This window comes from Macaca fascicularis, chromosome 11, assembly GCF_037993035.2.
Source record: "Macaca fascicularis isolate 582-1 chromosome 11, T2T-MFA8v1.1".
Taxonomy (NCBI): Eukaryota; Metazoa; Chordata; class Mammalia; order Primates; family Cercopithecidae; genus Macaca; species Macaca fascicularis.
The window spans coordinates 113,396,441-113,419,688 of record NC_088385.1 but is presented as its reverse complement, the minus strand read 5'-3'; the positions used below and the strand labels follow the sequence as shown (position 1 = coordinate 113,419,688).

At 41.1% G+C, this 23,248-nt stretch overlaps 1 protein-coding gene across 4 annotated transcripts in view; it reads right to left on the bottom strand.

The window, feature by feature from the left end:
- Positions 1 to 3,585: 3,585 nt before the first annotated feature.
- The window catches only part of POLR3B (RNA polymerase III subunit B), a 136,762-nt gene continuing 117,099 nt past the window's right edge, over positions 3,586 to 23,248 (bottom strand). For all 4 annotated transcript variants that reach the window (XM_005572107.4, XM_015431480.3, XM_015431478.3 and 1 more), the window contains 5 exons: positions 17,533 to 17,636; positions 16,778 to 16,944; positions 12,316 to 12,429; positions 9,501 to 9,674; positions 3,586 to 4,355 (listed from right to left, as the gene is read on the bottom strand). In XM_005572107.4, coding sequence (XP_005572164.1) covers positions 4,226 to 4,355; positions 9,501 to 9,674; positions 12,316 to 12,429; positions 16,778 to 16,944; positions 17,533 to 17,636 — 689 coding nt within the window. In that variant the 3' untranslated portion in view covers positions 3,586 to 4,225. The remainder of the gene's footprint in view (positions 4,356 to 9,500; positions 9,675 to 12,315; positions 12,430 to 16,777; positions 16,945 to 17,532; positions 17,637 to 23,248) is intronic.

Sequence of the window (23,248 nt, the reverse complement as noted above, 5' to 3'; positions counted from 1 at the left end):
TGTATCACTGTATTAGTCCATTCTCACACTGCTATAAAGATACTACTCAAGACTGCATAATTTACATAATAAAGTAAAGAGGTTTAATTGACTCACAGTTCTGAATGGCTGGGGAGGCCTCAGGAAACTTAAAATCATGGTAGAAGGGGAAGCAGGCAAGTCTTACATGGAGCAGGCAAGAAAGAGTGTGAGAGCACAGAAAAAAAATTTACCGTTTATAAAACCATCAGATCTCGTGAGAATTCATTCACTATCACGAGAACAACATGGGGGAACCACCCCCATAATCCAATCACTTCCCTCCCTCAACACGTGGGGGTTACGGGTCCCTCCCTTGATACGTGGGGATTCCGATTCGAGATGAGATTTGGGTGGGGCACACAGCCAAACCATATCAATGACCATACCACAATTTATTCTGTTGCTAACAGGCAGGAATTTTTTACAACCTGGGGCTACTATAAATAACGCTGCTAGAAACATTTTTGTACACACATACTGGTAACATACACATAATATATTTCTGCTGGCCCACAACTAGGAATGGAATTGCTGGGTATGTTTAGCTTTAGTAGATACCGCCAAGTTCTATCCGTGCTGTTATGAATTGGCAAATGTCTTCAAGCGTATAATGGACTGAACTGTGTGTCCCCAAATTCATATGTTGCAGCCCTAGCCCCCAGCGTGATCCCATTTGGAGATAGGGCCTTTAAGAGAATAATTAAGGTTGAATGAGGACATATGAGTGGGACCCTGATCCAACAGGACTGGCATCCTAAAAAGAGACACCTGAGCTCACTCACGTGCTCCCTTATTGTGTACCAAGGAAAGGCCACGTGAGGGTGCAGCAAGAAGGTGGCCACCAGCAGCCAGGAAGAGAGGCCCACTAGACCCAACCCTGTGGACATCTTTTGTCTTGGACGTTGAGCCTCTTGACATGTGAGGAAATACATCTCTGTCGTTTAAATCCACCTAGTCAGTGATTTCACATTTTATCAGCTGGAGCTGGCAAATCCAGAGGAGTGGTGAAGAACCTGAACTCACTTCAGTGTACTTCCTTTCTATATGGGATCTTGGCCTCTCCGATCCTGGCAGCTGGGCAACTTTGTGCCTACAGTCTTGTCTCCCTAGCCCTTTGATTCTGTCAAAGCTCATGTCAGGGTCACAGACTCTTAATGGCTTTGTAGCCTCATCCTGTGCCACTTCCAGCCTGGCAAAAGACTGGAGGGAAAAAAGTGCTTTAAGGGTGGTCTGTAAAACGTTACTCTATCATTACTGGAAATGGAAATCTATTTATAGAGTAAATAATTAACTCTAAATAAAGTTTAAATAAACTCTTTAAATAAAAAATAACTTTATTTTTTAAAGTTATTTGTAAGTCAGTTGTTTTTAACTTACAAATAACTTAAAAAAATAAAACCGTAGTGGGACTAGCTTACCAAATCTGGCTGCTGGCTTTTTTTTTTTTTTTTTTGTCCCTAGACATGGGGTCTTGCTGTGTTGCCCAGGATGGTCTCAAACTCCTAGGCTCAAGTGATCTTCCTGCCTCAGCCTCTTGAGTAGCTGGAACTACAAGTGCCTGCCACCATGCCTAGTGTCTGGCTGCTTTTCATTAAAGTATTTCTCAGAGTCAAACAGCTATTCATTTGTGGTATTTGCTAATTTTTGAGATATCAATCTGATAGAATATTTTCCTTTAAGGATGTCTCGGTTTGAAAACCCATACTTTCTAGATCTTGTAAACTTAGAGAACTTATAATTTCCTAGACACTTAGAAAGGCGACTCCCCTCAGAAAGATTAGACTGGCTTGGAATGTTTTCCTAAGAAAGATGTTCATTTATAAGAGATATAACCATTCAAGGGCATCTGAATTTTTAAAAAACGATCACTTTTGATGGCTGTAAAACATAATCACAGATAAAACCAGAACAAAGCCCTGTATTTGAGAATGCCTGGTCCCAAGGCCCTTGCTGTCCCCCTTGTTAGCAGTGAGGCTCTGGGGAGTCACTTAGCTACGTAGGGCGTCAGTTTCTTCATGTATAAAGGGCATAATCATGCTTGTGAAGTGTTTCCAAATCTCCAGAGCACTGTTGGCTGCTTCGCCCTGGGCACTCCCTCAGCACTGCCGAGGTTAATCCTCAGCACTGACTGCAGGGCAGTGCTCCATGACTAGCACACACGTCTTGGCCTCCTCCACTAGACCATGTCCTTGGTCAGGCAGAGGCCTATCCTGTTCTTTTATCCATAGTCCAGTGCCTTGTACGTGGCAGGTACTGAATGATGAACAACAAGTCCTCCTGCCAGCACCCAGCACACAGCCTTTAACTCTCCCGGCCTGACCCTCTGAATGTTCACTGAAATGGTGTGCCCCACGCTGATATACACACACACACACACACACACACATATATACACACACACATATATATACACACACATATATACACACATATATATATATATATATATATATCAGGGCAACTGCATCTTTGATGGATTTGGGAAGTGGATTTGCTACACGATGTGAGATAATCAGTATCACCCTAGAAAACTCCTTTAAAAGCCCACAAAGTACAGTATGATTGTATATTTAATCCAGTACAATCCTTAATGCACCATCAATTTTGAGAACCATAAGCTAGGGTAAAAAAAGGAACTGGCGTAGCAAAGATCTAGGCATTCAAACTCCTTTTTGAAATATCTGTTGAAATACACATTGAGACCAGGCGCAGTGGCTTACACTTGTGAACCCCGCACTTTGGGAGGCTGAGGTGGGTGGATCACCTGAGCCCAGGAGTTCAAGACCAGCCTGGGCAACACGCGAAACTCCGTCTCTACCAAAAATACAAAAATTAGCTGGGTGTGGTGGCATGTGCCTGTAGTCCCAACAACTTCGGAGGCTGAGGTGGGAGGATAGCCTGAGCCCGGGAGGTTGAGGCTGCAGTGAGCCGTGATCTTGCCACTGCACTCCAGCCTGGGTGACAGAGTGAGACCCTGTCTGAAAAGAAAAAAAATAAAAAAGATACCTATTGAGTCCCTGCCATGAGGGCTGAGGAAGGCCTGCTCGCCTGCAGTGTCCTTCATTCTGCTTTCACTGATACCTCTATGACTGCTGCACCTACGTGTGTTAGAGATTTTTTACTGTGAAGAAAACGAAGTGAGGCTGAGTTCTCAAGTCAACGACTAGCCTGGGTCCCTGGAACATCCCTCTTTTGAAACCCAGTACACATTAGCTTGGGATCTTTAAAGGCTTTGAAAAAGTCCTGTGGAATATTTACTTGGTTACCCCAGTTTCTCAACCTTAGTTTGACATAGAAGCTTGATTCTTCTTGGTATATGATACCTATTAACATTCTGTGGAACATCTTCAGTATGACATGCTGAGAATGAAGCCTTAGGCCATTACTCAAAGCATTTCTGACTCTGATTTTACAAACAATTCTTAACACAAATGTTTGGCTTCAGGGCAGCAGTTGAAAACAAATTAGAAATGAGTAAGGAAGCCTGTCAGATTAAAAAGAAAATGGACAGCTAGCATCCTGGCAGGTATGGAAGGGACAGAGTATGACAAAGCAGCCACGGGGTTAGATTCAGGTATTTAATGAATATTGTTGCATGGTACAATCATGGAGGTTCAAAATAATAGCAATTGAGTCCATAAGGGAAGATGACATTCTTGCTTGACAAGAATGTCATTATATTTCACCAAGACTAAAATTACAAAGTTTCGGTGTATAAAGGCAAGATTTAATTGTTGGGAAAATTTATCAGAGCCAGCCACAAAAGCCAGGCTGACCAAATCAAATGGATTCTTTACATCTTCCAAGTTTCCAGAAGAACCTTGAACATCGTTAGCCAGAAGATATGGTAAATTTGACCCCAGACATTCTCTTGAAGGAGTAAGGTCTTCTAATGAGTGAATGTCAAGACATCAGCACATAAGTAATGGTTTATTTCTCCTATAGGTCACATCCATCTGTGAATCAAGCTGCCTTGCAGTCCACATGGTCAGCATCTCTCCCATGGCTCAAGGTTCACTGATCAAGGTTGTTTAGCCAGTCTTGTAGTATATCAAAAGCCTCTCCATTTTTTCTGTTTGTTTGTTTTAGTGACAGAATACACAAGGGAATTCTTCACAGGAGGAGTAGTAGTCCTAAATCCCTTCTGCTTTCCATTGTATTGGATGTATTGCTTGTTCTCTTTAATAATCATTTTTTTCTATCCTCATTCATTGTACTTGGACAGTTTTAACCTGGGGATAATGTTCATAGACTGTAGCTCCTGGAAGAGCAGCTTGCAGGCATATGGAATACGGAGGGAAGACACGTGGCAGGATGACTTGCAGTAATGGCACCTGAAACCCAAGTCAGCAAGTGTTAGACAGCAACTCGGAAACAAAGGCCTTCACGTAGGAAGTGAAAACGGTCTCTATAAAGTTCTATTATTATTCTATCAAATTATCTTTCTGTTCCTAAGTGTTCAGTTGCACTGTCATATAAGTACATATGTGCCCAGAAAAAAAGAAACATCCAAGGAAGCAAAAGAAAAAAATGAAACAAACACCATTCCCTCCGGTGTTCAAAGCATGCAAGTTGAGTCAGTTGTTACCACACATCTAGCCCTTTCTCCTTAAAATGTAAAACATCTGCCTATATACTTGTTTTGAAAGAGCTCCAGAAATCTGAACCATTGGGAAATTTACCCAAATTTAATTTTTTTTCATTGTTTAAGGAGTTTTAAACTAATTCAGTCAATTTCCATGTATTTGATAAGCATCTACTATACTAGCAGTATATTATTCTAGGCAAGGTGCTCAACAATTATAACTTGGTTTCTGTCATTGAGATACATAAAGTCTGATGGAAAAGACAAAACTTCTGAATAGGACAGTGGTATTCAATCAAATGGTAATCAGGCTTGGTTATTTCTATGAGTGTTGGAAGGTACAACATGTTGTCCCTTGTGTGAAATTAAGAAATGTATGTATGTGTGTATGTGCATATATATTTCCACTTAACCCTAACAACAACAGCCCATGTTCCTAACCAATTTGCCTCATATTCCAATTAGGACTTTATTTTCTCTTCTTTCCGGAAGAGCTGGTAAACTGAACTTAGTTCTTAAATCAATGGCTACAACTGTAGAAGGGTCCCTGGGGAGAAAGTGATTTATTCTTTCAGGTTTCAGATCAAAATAGGACCTTACCCTACTCCTCAAGGGTCCGCAGCAGCCGGGACAGTAGGTATCCAGTACAAATCCTGACTCTTAACAGGTAGAAAACTAGGTCCTCACAGTTAACGAGGAGGAAAATGAATCCAAGAAGAGTAGCAACTGAGGCTTGGAAGATCTGGTGCTGACCAGGAACTGGAAGAGGATTCCTTAGTGAACAAAGGATTGGCCATTCTGGAGGGCAGTAAGACAGTGTGTGTAAAAATGTAAATGTGCATATTCTTTGATTCTGTAATCCCAAAAGTGACAAAGGGATGTGTACAAGAATGTTGACAGCCACACTATTTGTAACAGCAGAACGTGAGACTATGCAAATGTCCACTGGGACATTTACATAGAAGACTGTGAAGCCATCAGACCTGCTGTTGTGGATGCACATTTATTGAAATGGAAGGTGTCCAGGACAAACTGTGAAGTGAAAAAAGCAGTTTGTTAATCAGCATGGTTCCAAGGGGGCCCTCAAACAGGTTTTGTAAGTGTATGGAGCCCCCAAAATCATATGTAAAATTTTAATTTTTTTGTGTGTATATTTGTATCTTTCTCCTCTTATCAGAATCTTGAAAGAGTCACCAAAATGGTAATAGTGGTCATCTCTGGGTGGTGCGAATTAACGTGACTCGCTTTATATTTGTGGTAACTTTTGAATGTTTTACAATGAGCAGGGATCATTTTTGCAATCAGTAAAATAAAGCTTGTATTATTTTAGAAAAGAAAAGCAAGCACTGAGGCTGAGAATGTACATGTGGTGCTGGTAACTATGCAGACAGTCTCCTGAGGAGGAGAATGAGAGAAGACCAACCCTCACAAATGCACAATTGATGCTATGACGAGGCGACGCAGGGTGCTTAACCTGTATTTCATCCGTCGACAGTACAAATATAAACTTGGTGAGTTACTTTTTCTTAAAAGATTATTTAAATACCTATTTAATACATTCGAGTTTAAAAATTATCTTTTTAATGTGCTTGGGTGGATGTAATCTATCTAGGAATCATGTTCATGCTTTCATTAAATTGGGGAAATGGATTTAACGGGGGTAACTTTTCTCTTCTTCTCCTGACTAGTACATTACCCAATGACTCCAAGCTAATCTATTTTACATTTCCATATGTACTGACGCATATTCCAGAAAGCCCTTTAATCTTCTCTATTATTAAATATTTCTCCATCATTTAAAATGTTCCAGTGTGCATGTGTGTGTATAAAACCTGACCTTACCTTGTATCTGAACAATTTGCAAAGGTAGAAACTTGACCTGAACAACAATAAAATGAACGGATTTTTTTAGGGCAAAGGTAGCAAAAAGGGGAGGCTGTGGCTTCACATGAGAAATGACTGTCCAGTGAAACATCCTCTATGAGCTAATTATCTTAACAGGGATTTTCTTTTTCCTGAAGTCTTCCTTTTGGACCTTGCTTTTGTGACTTATACCCTTAGTGTCTTCTGTAGAACAACAGTCGTGCTGTAAACATCTCCATAGCAATGCCTCACTAATGTGCAAATCCCTGACAAAAGGCCAGTTTCAAGGTTCCGAACTGCTCTAATTACCCAGCCTCCATTGTGCCGCTCATTAAACAGCAACTTCCTCCAACGATGCCCATGCTCCCTCCCACTCAACCCAGCACACATGATCAGGTAATGATGGGAAAAATGACAGCATCATTATGCTCCTCGGCCAGAAAGCAGCACCCGAGGCGGCGGCTAGACTACTAGAATGGATTAGGATTTTTTTCTGTTGGCAACAAGGGTATAAGTAGGCCACTCAAAATCAGACATACGGTATATATTGAGGTCTGTTTAATTACAGTAAAGACCCTCAAAGTGTATAACCTGATTTAGTTCTCTTTCAAAGGATTTCAAATACAATGCACACTGAACACATACGCGTCAAAATCAGACACTGCCATCAGATGCTCTCTAAATGAGACAGAAATGAAGCAGGAAAGAAGATATACATTTAGCAGAATGATGTTGAGGATCAATCACTGCTTACAGGTCTTCTTGCTTACATTACCTTCCCTGGGTAACCAGTGGCGGAGGGGGGAAGGTTCTCAAAGTGCATAAGTGAATCGGGTTGACTGTTTTCTTTTTTCTTTGGGGGTAGGGAGAGGGAGGAAGAATGCAAGGGGGAGGAAGAGAAAAGGAAACTCTTTTTGAAGTTCCATGACCTCTATTTTTAATGACATGATTCTTCTGTACCATCCTTTCGAAGTAAATTATTTAAAAATGCTTGTGTCAAATTTGAAGATTTAAGCATAGTGGAACGAGGATTCAGGCATCTACCTATTACATGATTTCTTTTCTTTTTTTTCTTTTTGGTTGCACAGCCCAGACTATAAAAAGCAAGCTCAATATGCATTTCAAAAGACAAACAGACATCTCAGGACTGAAGCAAACCCTCATCTCATTCATATAAGGAACAGCTAGGCTTATCCTCGGAGTCATGTCACCTCTTCTCTGCAACCTTATGAAAGATGAAGTGCAAATGGCCGCCTCTTCTGTTAGTTTTTAAAGTGAAATCATCTCTTCACGGACAAAGAGTTTTCTACACCAAAATCATGAAATAACTGGCTAAAAGGTTTTGACATTTATCTGGCAAGGGATACACTGTGTTCTAAGAAGCCCACTTGTTCAACTTGTGATTGGCTTTTTTCAACTTAGAAATTAGTAGCTCAGGATGGCAAGAAGTTGAGACTCTGTCTGGAAGGAAACTACGGTGGGGACTCAATGGGGAAACGGTGGCCCACAAATTCCTCAAATTCCAGCAATGAATGTAATTTGGGCCTAACTATATCTTGGGGATGGCCCCTATCTAGAGAAATGGCACTCCAGGGAGGGCAGGTGAGGGACAATGAGGGGGTGAGGCTGGAAGCTCTGTAGCTTCTGCCTTAGATCTTGTTGGACCTTGCCTCTGATTGAAAAGTTAAGTAAAGAACTCACTTTTGGCTGGGCGTGGTGGCTCATGCCTGTAAATCCCAGCACTGTGGGAGGGATCACTTGAGCCCAGGAGTTTGAGACAAGCTGGGCAACATGGTGAAACCCTATCTCTACAAAACATACAAAAGTTAGTCAGGCGTGGTGGTGTGAGCCTGTAGTCCCAGCTACTCAGGGGACTGAGGTGAGAGGATCGCTTCAGTCTGGGAGGTTGAGGCTGCAGTGAGCCGAGATCACACCACCGCACTCCAGCCTGGGTGACAGTGAGACTCTCTGTCTCGAAACAAAACAAAACCAAAAACAAAATAAAAAACCCCTCGCCTCTGGGGAACTATGGATTTTCTTGCCCACAGGAGTGTTTTAGGAATAACCCTAAGCGAGCTTTTTGTTCTTCGGCGACAGAGTGGAATCATTACAAATAGGAAAGGTGGTGCAACTGCACAAAAACAAAAAAAAATCTAGTGTCATCTTTTAAGGTGACCTTTGTGTACCAAACTCTACACAGAAATTATAAACTTTACAAACAACATGATTTACTTATTGGCAATCCTACAAATGCAGGGTATCATTCAACCAGTATTCTTTCATGAAGCATCTACCAGGTCCCAGGCTGGAGAAATGAGGGTAAACATGACAGGATGCAATGAGAATAAAGTAGAAGATAAGCTCCTTGGGAGCAGCCATCATCTGTCTTGTTCACTGCTGCATTTCTGGGGCCTAGAACAGTGTCTGACACTTAGCAGATACTTACTAAATGTTTGCTGAATAAATTACGGAGACAGACCCGGTTTCTGCCCTCACAGAATCTACCGTACAAGTGTGAAGCAGCTAGCCTTGGCAGAGAGAGTACAGACAAGGGGGCAGGGTACCAGGTCGTCTTGGTCTTGGCTCTTGGCTCTGTCACCAATTTGCTGTAAGACCTGGGGCAGCATCCCTGGCTCTTTGGGTCTGAAGTTACAAATGAAAGCATTCAATGTAATCTTCCCTAAAGAGGTTTCTTTAACACACTGTGATTCTAACATTCAACAATGCATCTGCTAGAATTTTCACAGGCAAATAGTGTAATAAAAAGTACCTGAGATAATATTTAAAAGAAGATAAAGTTTGTACTCCTTGGGAGCTGAGCCTCTAGCTGTGTAGGAAGTAGATCACGATGCAGACAAATGAGACATGTACACAGAGTATCCCCAATGACAGGAATACATGCATGAGGGAGGGTATGTTAGTGATCACAGACAGAGGCTGGAGAATACGCGGATAGGATCCAGGGTCAATTCTTGAGCTGTGATTTAAGAGGCAAGAGGTGTGGTATGAGAGACATATGGTATCCACTTACCAGCCAGAATACCCTAGAAGTCCACACTGCCCACAGACATCAACCTCAAAGGCATCACTTGAAATCATTAGTCTCTCTAGCAAAAGCATACTGGCTCCATAACCGATTAAACAGTCACGTTCCATTTCCCCAAGACGCAAGCCACCATCACGAGACCGTCCTTCAGTGGGTTGCCTTTGAAACGAGTGATTAGACAAATGTGTTATTATTCTGCTAAACAAACAAAGAAGCAGCATCACATGCTGGCAGAGAGCACGAGGCTTTGGAGCAGGGCTCACCTGGATCCAAATCAATAACTGGACAGTGACCTTGAACATGCTACTCAGCCTCATCTGTAAAAGCACATAAGCACACCTATCCCAAACAGCCTCAATTGAGAAAAAATACTGATGGTTGTTATGGTTAAATGAAATTAATATATAATTACATAATCTCATATGATATAATAACATATTAATATATAATCACAGAAAACACCATTACTATTACCATCACTATCATTATGATTAGAACTTAGCAGAGTTTTCAAATCAGGAAACAATGTCTTTGAGTATTTTCAAAGATGTCTCAGTATTCTATTATTTAAAAGCAGAAAAACTAAGCAGAACAGACTGGGGGGGAACCTGGATCCTCCAGTAGTTGTGGCCAGAGCTGTTAGCCTCTTGAATGGATTCCCTGTGGTTTGTGTATATGCTGGGCTTGAGAATACTTCAAAAGGTTCAGAATCCAGGACCCAGAGATGTAGGTAAAATCAGGGGGATCTGAACAATTTAGGTAACCCCATGTAGGTATGGATCACACAAATTATTTGGGGGAAAAAAAAGCAAGCTCCCTGGCAGGCTTCTTAAAGGTAATCTTTGAGCAGGGGTGACCATGCAACCCTTGTTTGCTGTATTCCATAGCATCCTTTAATCTTTGTTGTTGCTGCCATCTCCCAAAGAATTAAGAAGGTGAACACAGGGTATGCCAACACATACCAAAATTTTACGATTTTTAGAAATGTTGTGGTTTTAAGTTTCAATGTGAAATCAAAGAAGTTGTAGAATACTTGTTGAAAGGAAATATGCACATGAATAACTTACAAATAGGTCTAAATAAACACATTATAGTGGAAACTTCATAACTGAGCACATCGATACATTTTTATCTGCCAGTAGAAACACGTATGGGCAGTTGCTCCCTCCACCTGAGGTCAGTGAACAAGGTAAAGGTAGACAGACCACATGTGGACAGAATCCAATACTTGGATTTTAACCAACTAAGATAACTGACTACAGACAAATGCACTCGAGGCAGTCTTCATATGGAAGGCACAAAAGTAATACCAAAGTAATAACTTTTTCTACACAACAAAGCAAAATATAGGAAATAACTGCTTTGACATTTATGTTACTCTGAAATAGTTTTTGGATGCTGTAACTGAAATGGAAGTTTAGGAGGGGACAGCATTTACGGGAGAAACACATCTAACCCAATGAGGGTCCCATTGCTGAAGTGATTATTGTCTTGAGAATCTCAACTTCTCCTCCCTCTTTGCAGTTTTAAGCCCACATGTGTCTATCATTTCAACAGAAATGTGCAAGTGCTCAGTTTTAAATGGTCAAGGAATTGAGTCATCTACACCTCTCCCTTGGTTTTAAAAAAAATAAAACCCCCAGCATGAACTGCCTCATCCTTGCCCCCTCTCCACATTGTTACATCCAGGCTGTGCTCAGTGAAAGTGGGGAGGGAACCGGATGCTTGCTGATGCCACCTGTGGATGGGCATTGTATACATTCTGTATTCACACTCTCGACATTTACCGGCACCTGTTAAGTAGGTATATTGTCTCCACTTTAAATATGAGAAATGCTGAAGCTGAGCATTTCATCAGACTGTGGTCATCAGTGATCTGTTCAAGGCTTGTGATGGAACGAAAAGGTGGAGATGAGAGCATAGCCTTGTCCGTCTGACTCCAAGGCCTGGGTTCCCTCCCTTAGCCCGGGGTTCCTCAACCTTGGCACTGCTGACATACTGAGCTGGGTGACTCTTTGTTGTGAGGGGCTGTCCCTATAGCATCCCTGGCCTTTCCCTACTAGATGCCAGTAGCTACTTCCCCAACCCCAAGTTGGGACATATGAAAATGTTTCCAGATGTTGTTAAATGTCCCCTGGGAGGCAAAATCATCCCTGGCTGAGAACCACTGCCCTCGACTATGCATTTCCAACTGGAAAAAATAGCACTAAGAACATGTGAAACTTAGTAGCTGTAATTCTCTTTCCCAAGAAATTTATCCATTCATTAACACACAGACACTGTGCTTGGGATCGAGGGTATACCTGTACGGGGTGCAGGTGGCCCCTAACCTCCTCTAGCTTACTCAAATAAGTCTGCAAGTGGAGGTGCCTTATGTTTCAATAACATTAGTTTTTAAAAACTCCAATTGTGGTTTATGCTAACAAATAATGTATGCATGTGTCTTCTGTGTACACAGGGGCATATCAATGTGTATGTGGGTATATACATACACATCTTCTTATATGAACCTTTATAAATAGGACCATATTTGCAGACATTTACACAGTAAATAGTTGTGTTAGGAGTCCACTGGCAAGACCTATGGTGGGTTTGCTCTTGTACTTGTGAAATATTTTTTAATTGGCTGCCACTTTTTCATGTTAATCATATATATATGATTTTCTTAAAGTCAAACTTGCCAAATTTTGACATCTCAGGAAAACAGAAACTTTGTTGAGTCTGCTTTTTGCCATATCTGGGAAATACAAGGTGGGCTTGACTGCATTATCAATTCTTTTTATAAGTACTTTTCTCTTACCTGGTAAGGACAGCTCGTGGGCCCCGGGCCCGGGCATGCATTTTATCCAGCACCATGTGTTTCAGCTTCTGATAGTACACGGGGCCAAAATATATGTATGCTTCTAAGGGCTCACTGAAAGAAAGATCAAGTGTTGTGGGTTAAGAAACTAAGTTTGGGCTAACAAGAGACAGCCTTTGGACCCATCACTGGCAGGTCCTTACTCATTTATGACTGACTGGATAAGAATGATTTTCAGTCTGTAGTGAATGAAAAGAATAGTTCTAAAAATATGAAAAGTACCACAGCTATATTCAAAGATAAATAGTTTTACAAAGAAATAGACACTTAAACAGGTTGGGAAACAGTGTGTATGGGATGATCCCTCCTTCAGGGTGACCTCCCTGGTCAGGCCACCATCCTTTCTTGCTTGGGCTGCCACAGACAATCTTCTACTTAATCTCCCTGCTTCCACTCTAATCCCTCAACAATCTATTCTTTGCATAAAAAGTCAGGGGACTCCTTCTAAAATGTAAATCACAATAGGTCATTCTTCTGTCCTCAACTCACCAATGGCTTCCTATCATACTTGGAATCTGTACTGCCAACATTCTATATTATGGCCCTATGGTGAGACATACTCCAGTTCCTGCACACCTCACTATTCCTATTCCCGTGTCCCGACACTCATGCTACTCCAGCAACACTGGCCTCTTCATTACTCCTCAAATGGAGCAAGCCTGTTCCTCTCTTGGAGCCTCTGTCTTACTGTTTCTTTTGCCTGAAACACTCTCCCACCAGGTACTCACATGGCTCTGTCAAACATTTCACCTGTTCAGAGAGACTTTCCCTGAACATCTAAAGAAGTTCTCCTCCCAACTGACATCACCACTCCGGCCCCATCTCAACCTGACCCTTTGGCGCACTTGCCCCTTTTGATACCGTGCTGTACAATTTATTATCTCTCAGATTATTGTCTGTCTTCCCCACAAGAAGTAACTCTGCAAGGATAAGCACTTTGTCTCCTTTGTCACGGTGGCTCCAGCACCTGTGACCCTGCCTGGCACACAACTCGTACTCAGTAAATGTCTATTACATAACTGATTCAATGAATCTTTAGAAAGGCTGTAATAAGAGTTTAAGAAGAGGGTGAATATACATGTACTTTGACAGAAGAAACCTTTTCTCATTAGTCTGGAGCAAGAACAACCAGAGCACTGATATCTTAAAAAAATTTTTTTAACTGCCTCAAACTTCCTTCTTCAAAGGCAAGGAAGCATCTACCATGTGCTACTTAATCCATACAATGACCCAGGGAGGAAGAACTGTCACCTCTATTTTGAAGATGAAGAAATGGACACAGACAGCCCGAGAGGTCAGGTAAGAGCTGGTGAGTGGTGCAGTGGGGATTCAAATCCAGGGCTCTCCCTGCGACACTGGTCTCATTTGGAACAAGTAAACTCTGGGCTACAGCATGATGTAAAAGCAGAAAAAGCAAAGGAAACAACAGACCCAGCAGAGAGGCAAAGAAAAAGCTTGGCCCCTGCTTGCTCCATGTCCCTGATCACATTCTCAGCATCCTAAGCCAGGGCTTTTGCAGTCATCAGGCCATTCTGCTAACTTCAGCACAACCTGGTTCTTGGAAGACACAGAATAGAGTGGAAGGCACAATGGAGAGGGTATTAAGAGACCCTGTCCTTGTCTCAGTTTTGTCACACAGTAATTACATGACCTCTCTAGCTCAGCATTCTTAGTCGTACCAGGCGGTCAGAACAAGATTCTTTCCAGCTCTAACAGTGAATGATTCTATTCCTCAATGGTAGGGTTGCTCATGGTAGAATTTATGACACTCAGTTACCCAATGCTATTCCATCATCCATAGAGTAAAGCCATATGCAATTTTTCCTCCTACCTATGTTCAAGAATGAACAAAAGGCGAAAGCTGGTGGTGATATGTTTAAATGCCCTAGGGAATTTTTAACTAAACGGTGCTTCTCAGATTTTGTCACTGAAATAAATGGCAAAGAATGAAAACACTGGCTGGGGGCATAGGGGAAGGCAGTGTGGACTGGGATATAGACTAACCATTATCTATGGCAAGCAGGATATAACCCATCCAATTCTTTCAGTACAAATTATGTTCATGAAGGTCCACCAAATTGATCCTATGGTTTTGCACTTTCTGGTCAACATATGGCCAAAAATGTGCCTTATTTCTGGGTGGAGATGTGAAGAGAAGGTTAATGAATTTAGCAATGACAACTATGTTTTCTGAAATGGTCACAATTATTTTATTGAACCATTTCTGAAATGGTCCATTGGTCTTTTCCTGTAATGTGATTTTCTATAACATCTCAGGAATGATACACCTAAGAAATCCATATTATTATAGTCTTAATAGGCAATTTTTAAAAGCACTCCAACCATTTCAATCACATCTGGAGAGTCTATTTGTAGCACTAAAATCAAGCGCTGTTCTTACACATGCTTCCATGCTGAGTGTCACTAGTGTTCAAGTGGTTTAAAACCTCAGGGCGCGGTGGCTCACGCCTGTAATCCCAGCACTTTGGGAGGCTGAGGTGGGTGGATCACTTGAGGTCAGGAGTTCAAGACCAGCCTGGCCAACTTGGCAAAACCTCGTCTCTACTCAAAATACAAAAAATTAGCCAGACATGGTGGTGCGTGCCTGTAGTCCCAACTACTTGGGAGGCTGAGGCAGGAGAATCGCTTGAACCCCTCGGGGAAGCAGAGGTTGCCGTGAGCCGAGACAACACCATTGCACTCCAGCCTGGGCAACAAGAGTGAAGCTCTATCTCAAAAAAACCCCCCAAAAAACAAAAAACAAAAAAAACCCCAAAACCAACCAAACAAAAAACAACACCTAGAAGAACACTATAAACACTAGGTCCTGGAGTTTTATCTGGCATAAAATACATAAGTGTGTATTAATTTAGGCAACTAATTTGATCCTTTAAAACCACGGGGATTCCAGCTTCAGAACCTTGTCATTCACGATCAGTGCAGGGATCTGCTTCTCACAGGTTAACACAACAGCTCCCAAGCCTGGTCGCCTGGCTCTATCTCCCCTCCACCCTCAACTCGGGCCGCCAGCACGGCCTCTTCACTGCACCGTAGCCAGGCTGGCCTCTTCCTGTTCCCTGAACTTACCAAGCTCTTTCTCTAGCAAAGTGTTAAACATAACTTTTCCTCTCCATTAAACACTCTTCGAAAGCCCTATCCTTGTCACCCTTTATCTCTCAGCTGAAATATCACATCCAATTCCTCACAGGGGCCTTCTCACCCACTCTGTCTCCATTTTGGTGAGAGCTATATGTACTTGTATTTATTTGTCTGCATTCCTTTTTTCAATAAATGTTTATGGAGTGCCTGCTGTATGTCAGGCCCTGTGCTATGCCCTGGAAATAGAACAGTAAACAAAACAGACCAACCCTGCTTTCATGGAGGTTACGTTCTAGTTGGGGAGACAGGCAATAGTATTATTATGTAGTATATTTGAAAATGGTGAGTGCTACAGGGAAAATAACGCAGCAAATGGGCAGTACGGGGTTATAGTTTTAAATTAGATGGTCACAGTAGGCCCTACTGAGAAGTTACCTTGTGTCTGTTATTTTTTAATGTCTAGTAACACACCTAAATGGTCAGCTCCATAGAACTGGGACCATGTCCACTATATTTATTGGTATATACTCAGTGCCTAGCACATATTAGGTAGGTGCTTAGGACATCTTTAGTGAACACATGCACAAATGTTAGGCCTCGGTCTACCTGTCAAAGCATTTATTATTCTGATACTCATCACATAAATCCAGGGAAAGTTCAAGAGTTAAAGGAAAACTTTGCATTATATGTAATTGATGTGTTCCTTAAAAGTAGGTATAGGGTAGAAATCATATTATGGTAAATTAAATCTTTTCTACTTTATTTTTTTTGAGACGAAGTCTCACTACATTGCCCAGGCTAGTCTCAAACTCCTGGGCGATCCACCTGCCTTGGCCTCCCAAAAATCTTTTCTACTTTCTAAATTATAATCTTACTAGTACAAACAGCACTCCACAATTGTTAGTTTTCTAAATTTACATTTTCTGGTATCCAGTTTCTTAAAAAAATAAAGCTTAAGGCATATAGCTTTAACGCTTACACCTTAAGGTGGGGTGTCCAATCTTTTGGCTTCCCTGGGACGTATTGGAAGAACTGTCTTGGGCCACACATAAAATACACTAACACTAACGATAGCTGGTGAGCTAAAATTTTCTTTAAATCATGAAAAACTCTCATAATGTTTTTAAACAAAGTTTACGAATTTGTGTCAGACCACATTCAAAGCCGTCCTGGGCCACATGCCGCCCACGGGCTGTACAAGCTTGCCTGCAAGTATACTTAATAGAGTACACCTTAAAGCTTTGTCTCCCCTATCCTAGTAAAACCATTCTTTTTCTTTAAAATAGCTCAATCGCATGCTTACCCTGTGATGCCCGATGTAACATAGTCTTTCCCCAAGTAGTTATAACCGTGGCGAACGAGGTCCTCACACACATCCTTCACTTTACTGCCTCCAAACGCAGTGCCGTAGTGGAATCTGCCGTCCAGCACACCGGCCTTGCCAGCCAGCAGCTCAATGAGCTTCCCCACCTGTGGGATGTGAACAAATTAAGTGAGCACCTCCCTGCGGCACAAGCACTCTCTCTGCTTATTTATCTCCAGCTTATTTCCCCACGACCACTATTAATAACAGTGATAAATTAACAGAAGCAGTATTTAAGCTTGACATGTGTGATCTAATTTTATGACTCTCAATACCCTATGAGATAGGTCCTATATTTCTTCATTTTACAGATGAAGAAACTGAAGTATGGGGAGGGTAAGCAACTTGTCCAAGGCCACACAGCTGGTAAGAGGTGGAGCCAGGATCACCAAAAATAATCACTGAAAGGGAGATCCATTTAGGTTCAATACAAGGAGTTCTCTTCTGCTGAGGGGCAAATTCATCACTCAGAAGACTCCACTCTCAAAGGGAGGTATAGACAAGCTCCTCATTCTTTCTGTACAGGAGAGTGGCCCAGAATCGTCAGGGGCTGGAAGCCTGTTTATCTGGCAAGGGGCAAAAGAGCTCTACCTGAAAAAACAGCTTCAGAGTCCTTGTCACCTCCACTCTAACTAAACTAACTGCCTGCTTCTTCCTTAAAGGCAGTGCCTCTGAAAAACCTACAGGTCACTGACCGTCATTCGTGATGGGAAGCCGTGTGGGTTCATGATGATATCCGGACAGATGCCAGAATCACAAAATGGCATGTCTTCCTGGGGGACAATCAAGCCACAAACACCTGGGGGAGAGAAGATTTCATGCCACATAAAGCAAATCGGCAGAAAGGAAGAATACAGTACTTAATTGGGATTTCCCTGCTGCTATTTCTATTTCCACTGCTCTAAAATCTTCCCCATGGCCTCTATCAAGAGTAACAAAAGCAATTTTCAACAATCCTGCTGGACAAACAGTTCAAAAACGACTCTCCTTGCGAAAGGCAGTGCAGCCTTTCTGTGCTGCTGGCATGGCACACAATGGTGCTGTCAGGCTGCCTGCCCACCCTCCTTTGCCACAGAGACTGAAGAACAGCGGCTTCACTGGACCCCAGGCCTGTGGCCATCCCTGAAGCTTTAAGTCAGCAGCAGTTTTGCTCCTCATCAGCTAGTTTGTGATCTGTGGGGTTCTGCACCCAAGTTAAACAAATCCAAGTTCTCCGACCCCAAACACAGAAATGACTGGATGAGGGGTGTGCTTACAATGTGGTTTTAAAAAACAGTGACAAGAAGTACCTGTGTGTGGCTGATGTGCTAACAGGTTTACCTCTATATAGGCTGCAGTGCTCTGGCTGGTTGGCTGATTTTTGCCAGGGCTTCCCTGGCTGAGTCTAAACTGCCCAAAGGAATTTTAATTCCTATAGCTTACAACCCATTAGGAAAGTGATCTTTGATTGAACTTGTAAAGTTGAACAAGAAAATTAAATGCCAAATCGTTCTTGGAAAAAAAAAGGTTAGAATTAGAAATGGAATTCTAAGAATGAAAACAACAAAACAAAAATCTACCAACTCTATGCACTACTAATATTCTCTTAAATTAATTCCCTTAATATCATTCTAACCTATAGGGGATTTTGTTGCTAAATAGTTTTTTATTCCTCTGATTTCTTTTTCTTGGGAAGAGGAGTAGGAATAGAATTTAGATTGTTAACTACAATCTTCATAATTTAGAATCAGAAAACTAGTGTACACTGGCATTGGATTAAGAAAACAAACACTTTTACATTTGTAGTAAAAGATAAAATTCCTTTTCTCTGTGTGTAAAGTTATCCACTATCTGCCCCTATTGCAAAGAAACTGCTCTCAAATATTTCATTCAATTTGACTGTATGTAATTATTCAAACTATTTTAATAGTTTGTGATTTGTTATAATCACCAGGAGCTGAAGTCAAAAGAAAAAAGAATGCCATTTGCCTATGTAATACTGGTTATTAATATTCTGATTTCTTGTAGCTGCCCACAATATGGATATTAAGTTTGCGGAGTTGAATTCTAGAGCATGTAGTTAGTTTAAATTGGCTTTTGGGTTAAAATGGTATTGTTTATTATAAATATATGCTTTCCTACATGAAGAATAGAAACAATCATTCAGTTCACTTTATTTCAAATTCAGCTACAATGTGTTAGAATTTCAATCAAGCAGAGTGTGTGACCCTTCTTTCTTCCTTCCAAAAATCCATTTTATCCACACTGAAATTATCTGACAAAACCCTAGGGCTACTGGGAAATCTACTTTGAAAGAGATCAAATTGTAAATCTAGGTGCACCGACAACAACATTGTTCAGCAGTGAACAAAATGTTAAAAACGGCAATCCCTAAAGGGGCCGGTTCTGGGACCAGCTCAAGTGAGAATGGAATTTTGGCTGGTGAGGAGATGGAGGGTTCAGCTATACCCCTGAAAAAACCAAACCAAAGAGAAACCTCAGCACCCCTTAAGCAGCGGTTCGCAGGAGGAGGCCGGCGTCTGCTCAGGAGGAAGCTGCCTGTCCACCCTCCATCAAGAGAAGGTGGGAGTGAGGGCAGGAGGTGCAGAAACTGACCAAGGAAGCATGACGTACTTATATTGGGGGTGGGTAAGGAGAGGATGACTTACATTTTGTGTTTACAGTTTGAATTGACATATTTAATTAAGCAAATGCAACTTTATTATGTTATTAAAATGAAAAAAGTGCTCGTTCCACTGAAATGTGAATCTCTAATACCTTTGCTTGAAATCTGATTAATCATATTTAGTGCAGAGCTTCCTTCTGGGGAAGCTGTTTTCTTATCAGCCCTCTTCTGACATTTTGTTAAAAAAATACACATAAGTAGCTTTTGGATCTCTTTCCTTCTATTATAGGAACTGCTTTGGCAATATCTGCACCAAGGGCACCTGTAAGTCAAAAATTAAATCTTAGCTGACTTAAAATTACTTTAGGCCCTGAAAACCCTTTTATATGCCAAGATGGTTCCCATAGCAGACAGCCCTGTGTTGTTTGTTTTGTGTGAAAGTGAATGATAAAAGATCCATGAAATCGACACAGAAAGCCAGAACAGCAGAAAGAACTGAGGGCTCTCCATCATTGTGGCTTCTACCCTCTGCTGACTTGAGGAACAATGGAAGCTACACATCCAACTGCAGATCTAACACAGCTGTGCATTTCATTAGATGAAGAGCACTAGTGACACAAGTAAATAATTAACTTATTCTGGTCCGCTGACTGTGCTTATGAGACCAGTCATAGCTGACAGATTTTAATACAAGTTAACACAAAGAGACCATAATGAGCTTAGAAGTTAAAACAAAATATTTAGACAGAATTTGATGATCTCGAATCTCAAATTAGACAGATGATTTTTAAAAGTTTGTATTTTACTGAATTCATTAGGGGTAGAAAGAGAGTTCTCAATCTTAGAACCAGACTTTTCTTTTTCTAACAGTATTTCTCTGTTTCAGAATTATTCAAATCCTTAATCACAGCGGGAAGGTTTCTTTTCTTATTTTCAAATGAAAGATTAAAACTGTTTTCTCCAGGGACAGAGGCATAAAGTCCATTCCAATATTTAGAAGTCTTAAAAGTTATGGTCATTTTCCCTTAACACTGGTTTAAAATGTAAATGATATGCGGTGCGCTTCAGTGTGTTAACACTCCCCTGGATCCTTGAAAAGAGGATGGACTACAAATAAACCATATCTAATGGAAGCTGTTGTGAAACAATTACCAATTCATACCTTAAATGCTTACACAGCATTTCAGATTTTAAAATAAAATTTCATCCCCTGGCTCAAGCTGGTGTCTCAACCCCATTGTTTACAGCACAACCTCCTGGCAATAAAATGCAAATACACCAGTTTAACATGCTCAGGAACATTTAATGCACTCAGGAGGGCCGAATGGGAATTGGACCACAGACTACAGTACAGAACTTTTAACAAATGCAAATAGATAGTAAGAAAAAAAAAATAGAATCACAGAAAGAGCAGAAAGGAACTGCCGATACCCCAATCAACAAAATATTATTCCATCACCATCCATCTTAATGTCTAGTTGTAAAGGGAAGAAATTTAGGGAGTCTAAATCTGACTGCCCATCCACTCAGGAGAGGCACTTCTGACATCCACTGTCACAGCTCTCTGTATCACGCTGCAGACACTGCTGGCTCCTACACCAATTTGTTATTTCTATTTCCAAGGCTTCACAGAACAACACAGTAATCATTTAAGAATAGGTTTGCTCAGGAAAAGTCGAGTTAATCTCAGGAATCATTTGGTTGTCTTTAAAAATATTTCTTTTTTCTTTTCTTGGACAGGGTCTCACTCTCTTGCCCAGGCTAGAGTGCAGTGGGCAATCATGGCTCACTCAAGTGATCCTTCCACCTCAGCCTCCCTAGTAGCTGGGACTATCACATCCAGCTGTGTGCCACCATGTCCAGCTAATTTTTATTTTTATTTTTGTAGAGATGAGGTCTCACTATGTTGCCCAGGCTGGTCTCGAGTTCTTGGACTCAAGTCGAAGGGCTGGGATGAGAGGCATGAGCCACCAAGCCTGGCTTAAAAAGTATTCCTAATTCTAAACAGCAACTGACTTATTCAAAAGTCATTTTTGGCCTTTAAAAAATACTGGTTTTAGTGTACTGTCTCTGTGTAATGGACTACCTTAACTCAAACAGGAAAAAAAGAAAGGTAAGAAAAGAAAAAATAGTAAGAAAAATTAATGCATTCTAGTAGCATATGAAGACAGGAAAGCAAATGGCAACTGCAGAAGACAACTGTAATGCCATCTCTAATTCGAGAGATGTTTTTGATGTGACTTCAATGTGTTGAGACCTGATTAGTAAATTGTTTCAATTTTGTTGATGGCCAGTTCTCATTTTAATATCACAGTCTGCTTTAATTTTTACATTTTTATTTAGCAAGTCTATCTTCTAAGTGGAATCACACTTGAATTAAATTTACCTCTCTGAGGTTAATATATATTATTACTCTTCCTTTTCTGATTGAGGAAAGAGAAAAAGAATCATTTCCCTCAATTGCTGGGGAAGTAGAGATTCAGGGCCTCAACTCCAGACAGGCGGAGGTAGCTTATGTCGAGTCATCTGAGTGAATATTGAAAACTTCATAAACATATTGTATATATTTATACAATTCAGCTTGCCACTTTCTAATGCTCTAAATGATGTGAAGCACATCTGGCAGAATGGTCTGCTGAAATAATCCCAATCAAAGTCTAAATTACCTCCTTTTACATTCTGCAGATACTCAGCCGTTGGACAAGACTATTTATTCTGCACAGTTTTACACTCTTTACAATGAATGATGAAATGATGCTGTGGTTTTTCTCCATCAGTCACAGTGCAAGAAGAGAGCCGTGTTTAGTAAGGGATGAACACTCAACCAGTGCCCAGTATTAGTGAGCTTTATAAATGTGGGCGAAATGCCGTCTGTAAAGAATTCATCACCCCTTGGACTCTTAGACCTATGTAGAGCAGGCGATCGAGGAATTGGGTGACTTTAATTTGACTCAATGCTTTTCCACTGATGTGTTACCTTGGGGGTGTGGGGGAAGCACCACTTTCTGGTGAGCCTTAGTTGTTTGCTCTTTGTAACGGGAATAATTAGCACCTATCTCATGAGGCAATTGTGTTAGAAGAACAGATGAGCTAATGTCTGAGAGGTACTTTAAGGTCCTTAGAGAAAGGCTGCATCTAAATACAAGGAATTATTATTATATAAGAAACCTAATTACTCTCAGCAGGAAGCAAACTAGCAAAGCAAAGGAGACCAACTTAATGAATAGAAGGAGCAGTTGCAGTTGCACTAACTTTGGCTGGAGAGGCAGAAAAGCAGATGACTCCTTCCTGGGTTGCGCAGGTCATTTAACATCATCAAGACACTGTCTCCTGATAACTTTCACGAGACCTGGGGTTGCAGATATCTATTGGGGAATAGTTTACCGCTGATGAACATGGTAGTAAATGGGGCCAAAGAAGCAGTAGGAATGCTTTCAAGTTTGACTGTTCCTATGAAGAAATGGTTTGCTTTGAGTAAACTCATCTCAATGAGCCATTATACATTCAGAAACGAAATCTCTAAATCAAAATGTTAAGGCTAACACAGGTGGTTATTCCTTTCTTCCCCTCCCCTTTTCCAGCTATCGAATTAACCTCCTTTTATTTTTCACACCACCACCTTAAATAATCCCCAGAGGGAGGGGAGTAGACAAAAACTGTTGAATCATATTGGCTTTGTTCTGTTGTTGAATCATTTCCAGATCTATCACATCACTTGCCATATCCCGGTTGACATAATTTTAATTCGGCTCTTCCTTACATGTTAACAGATAAATAATGCATAAGAAAACTTGATTAGCTTTCTT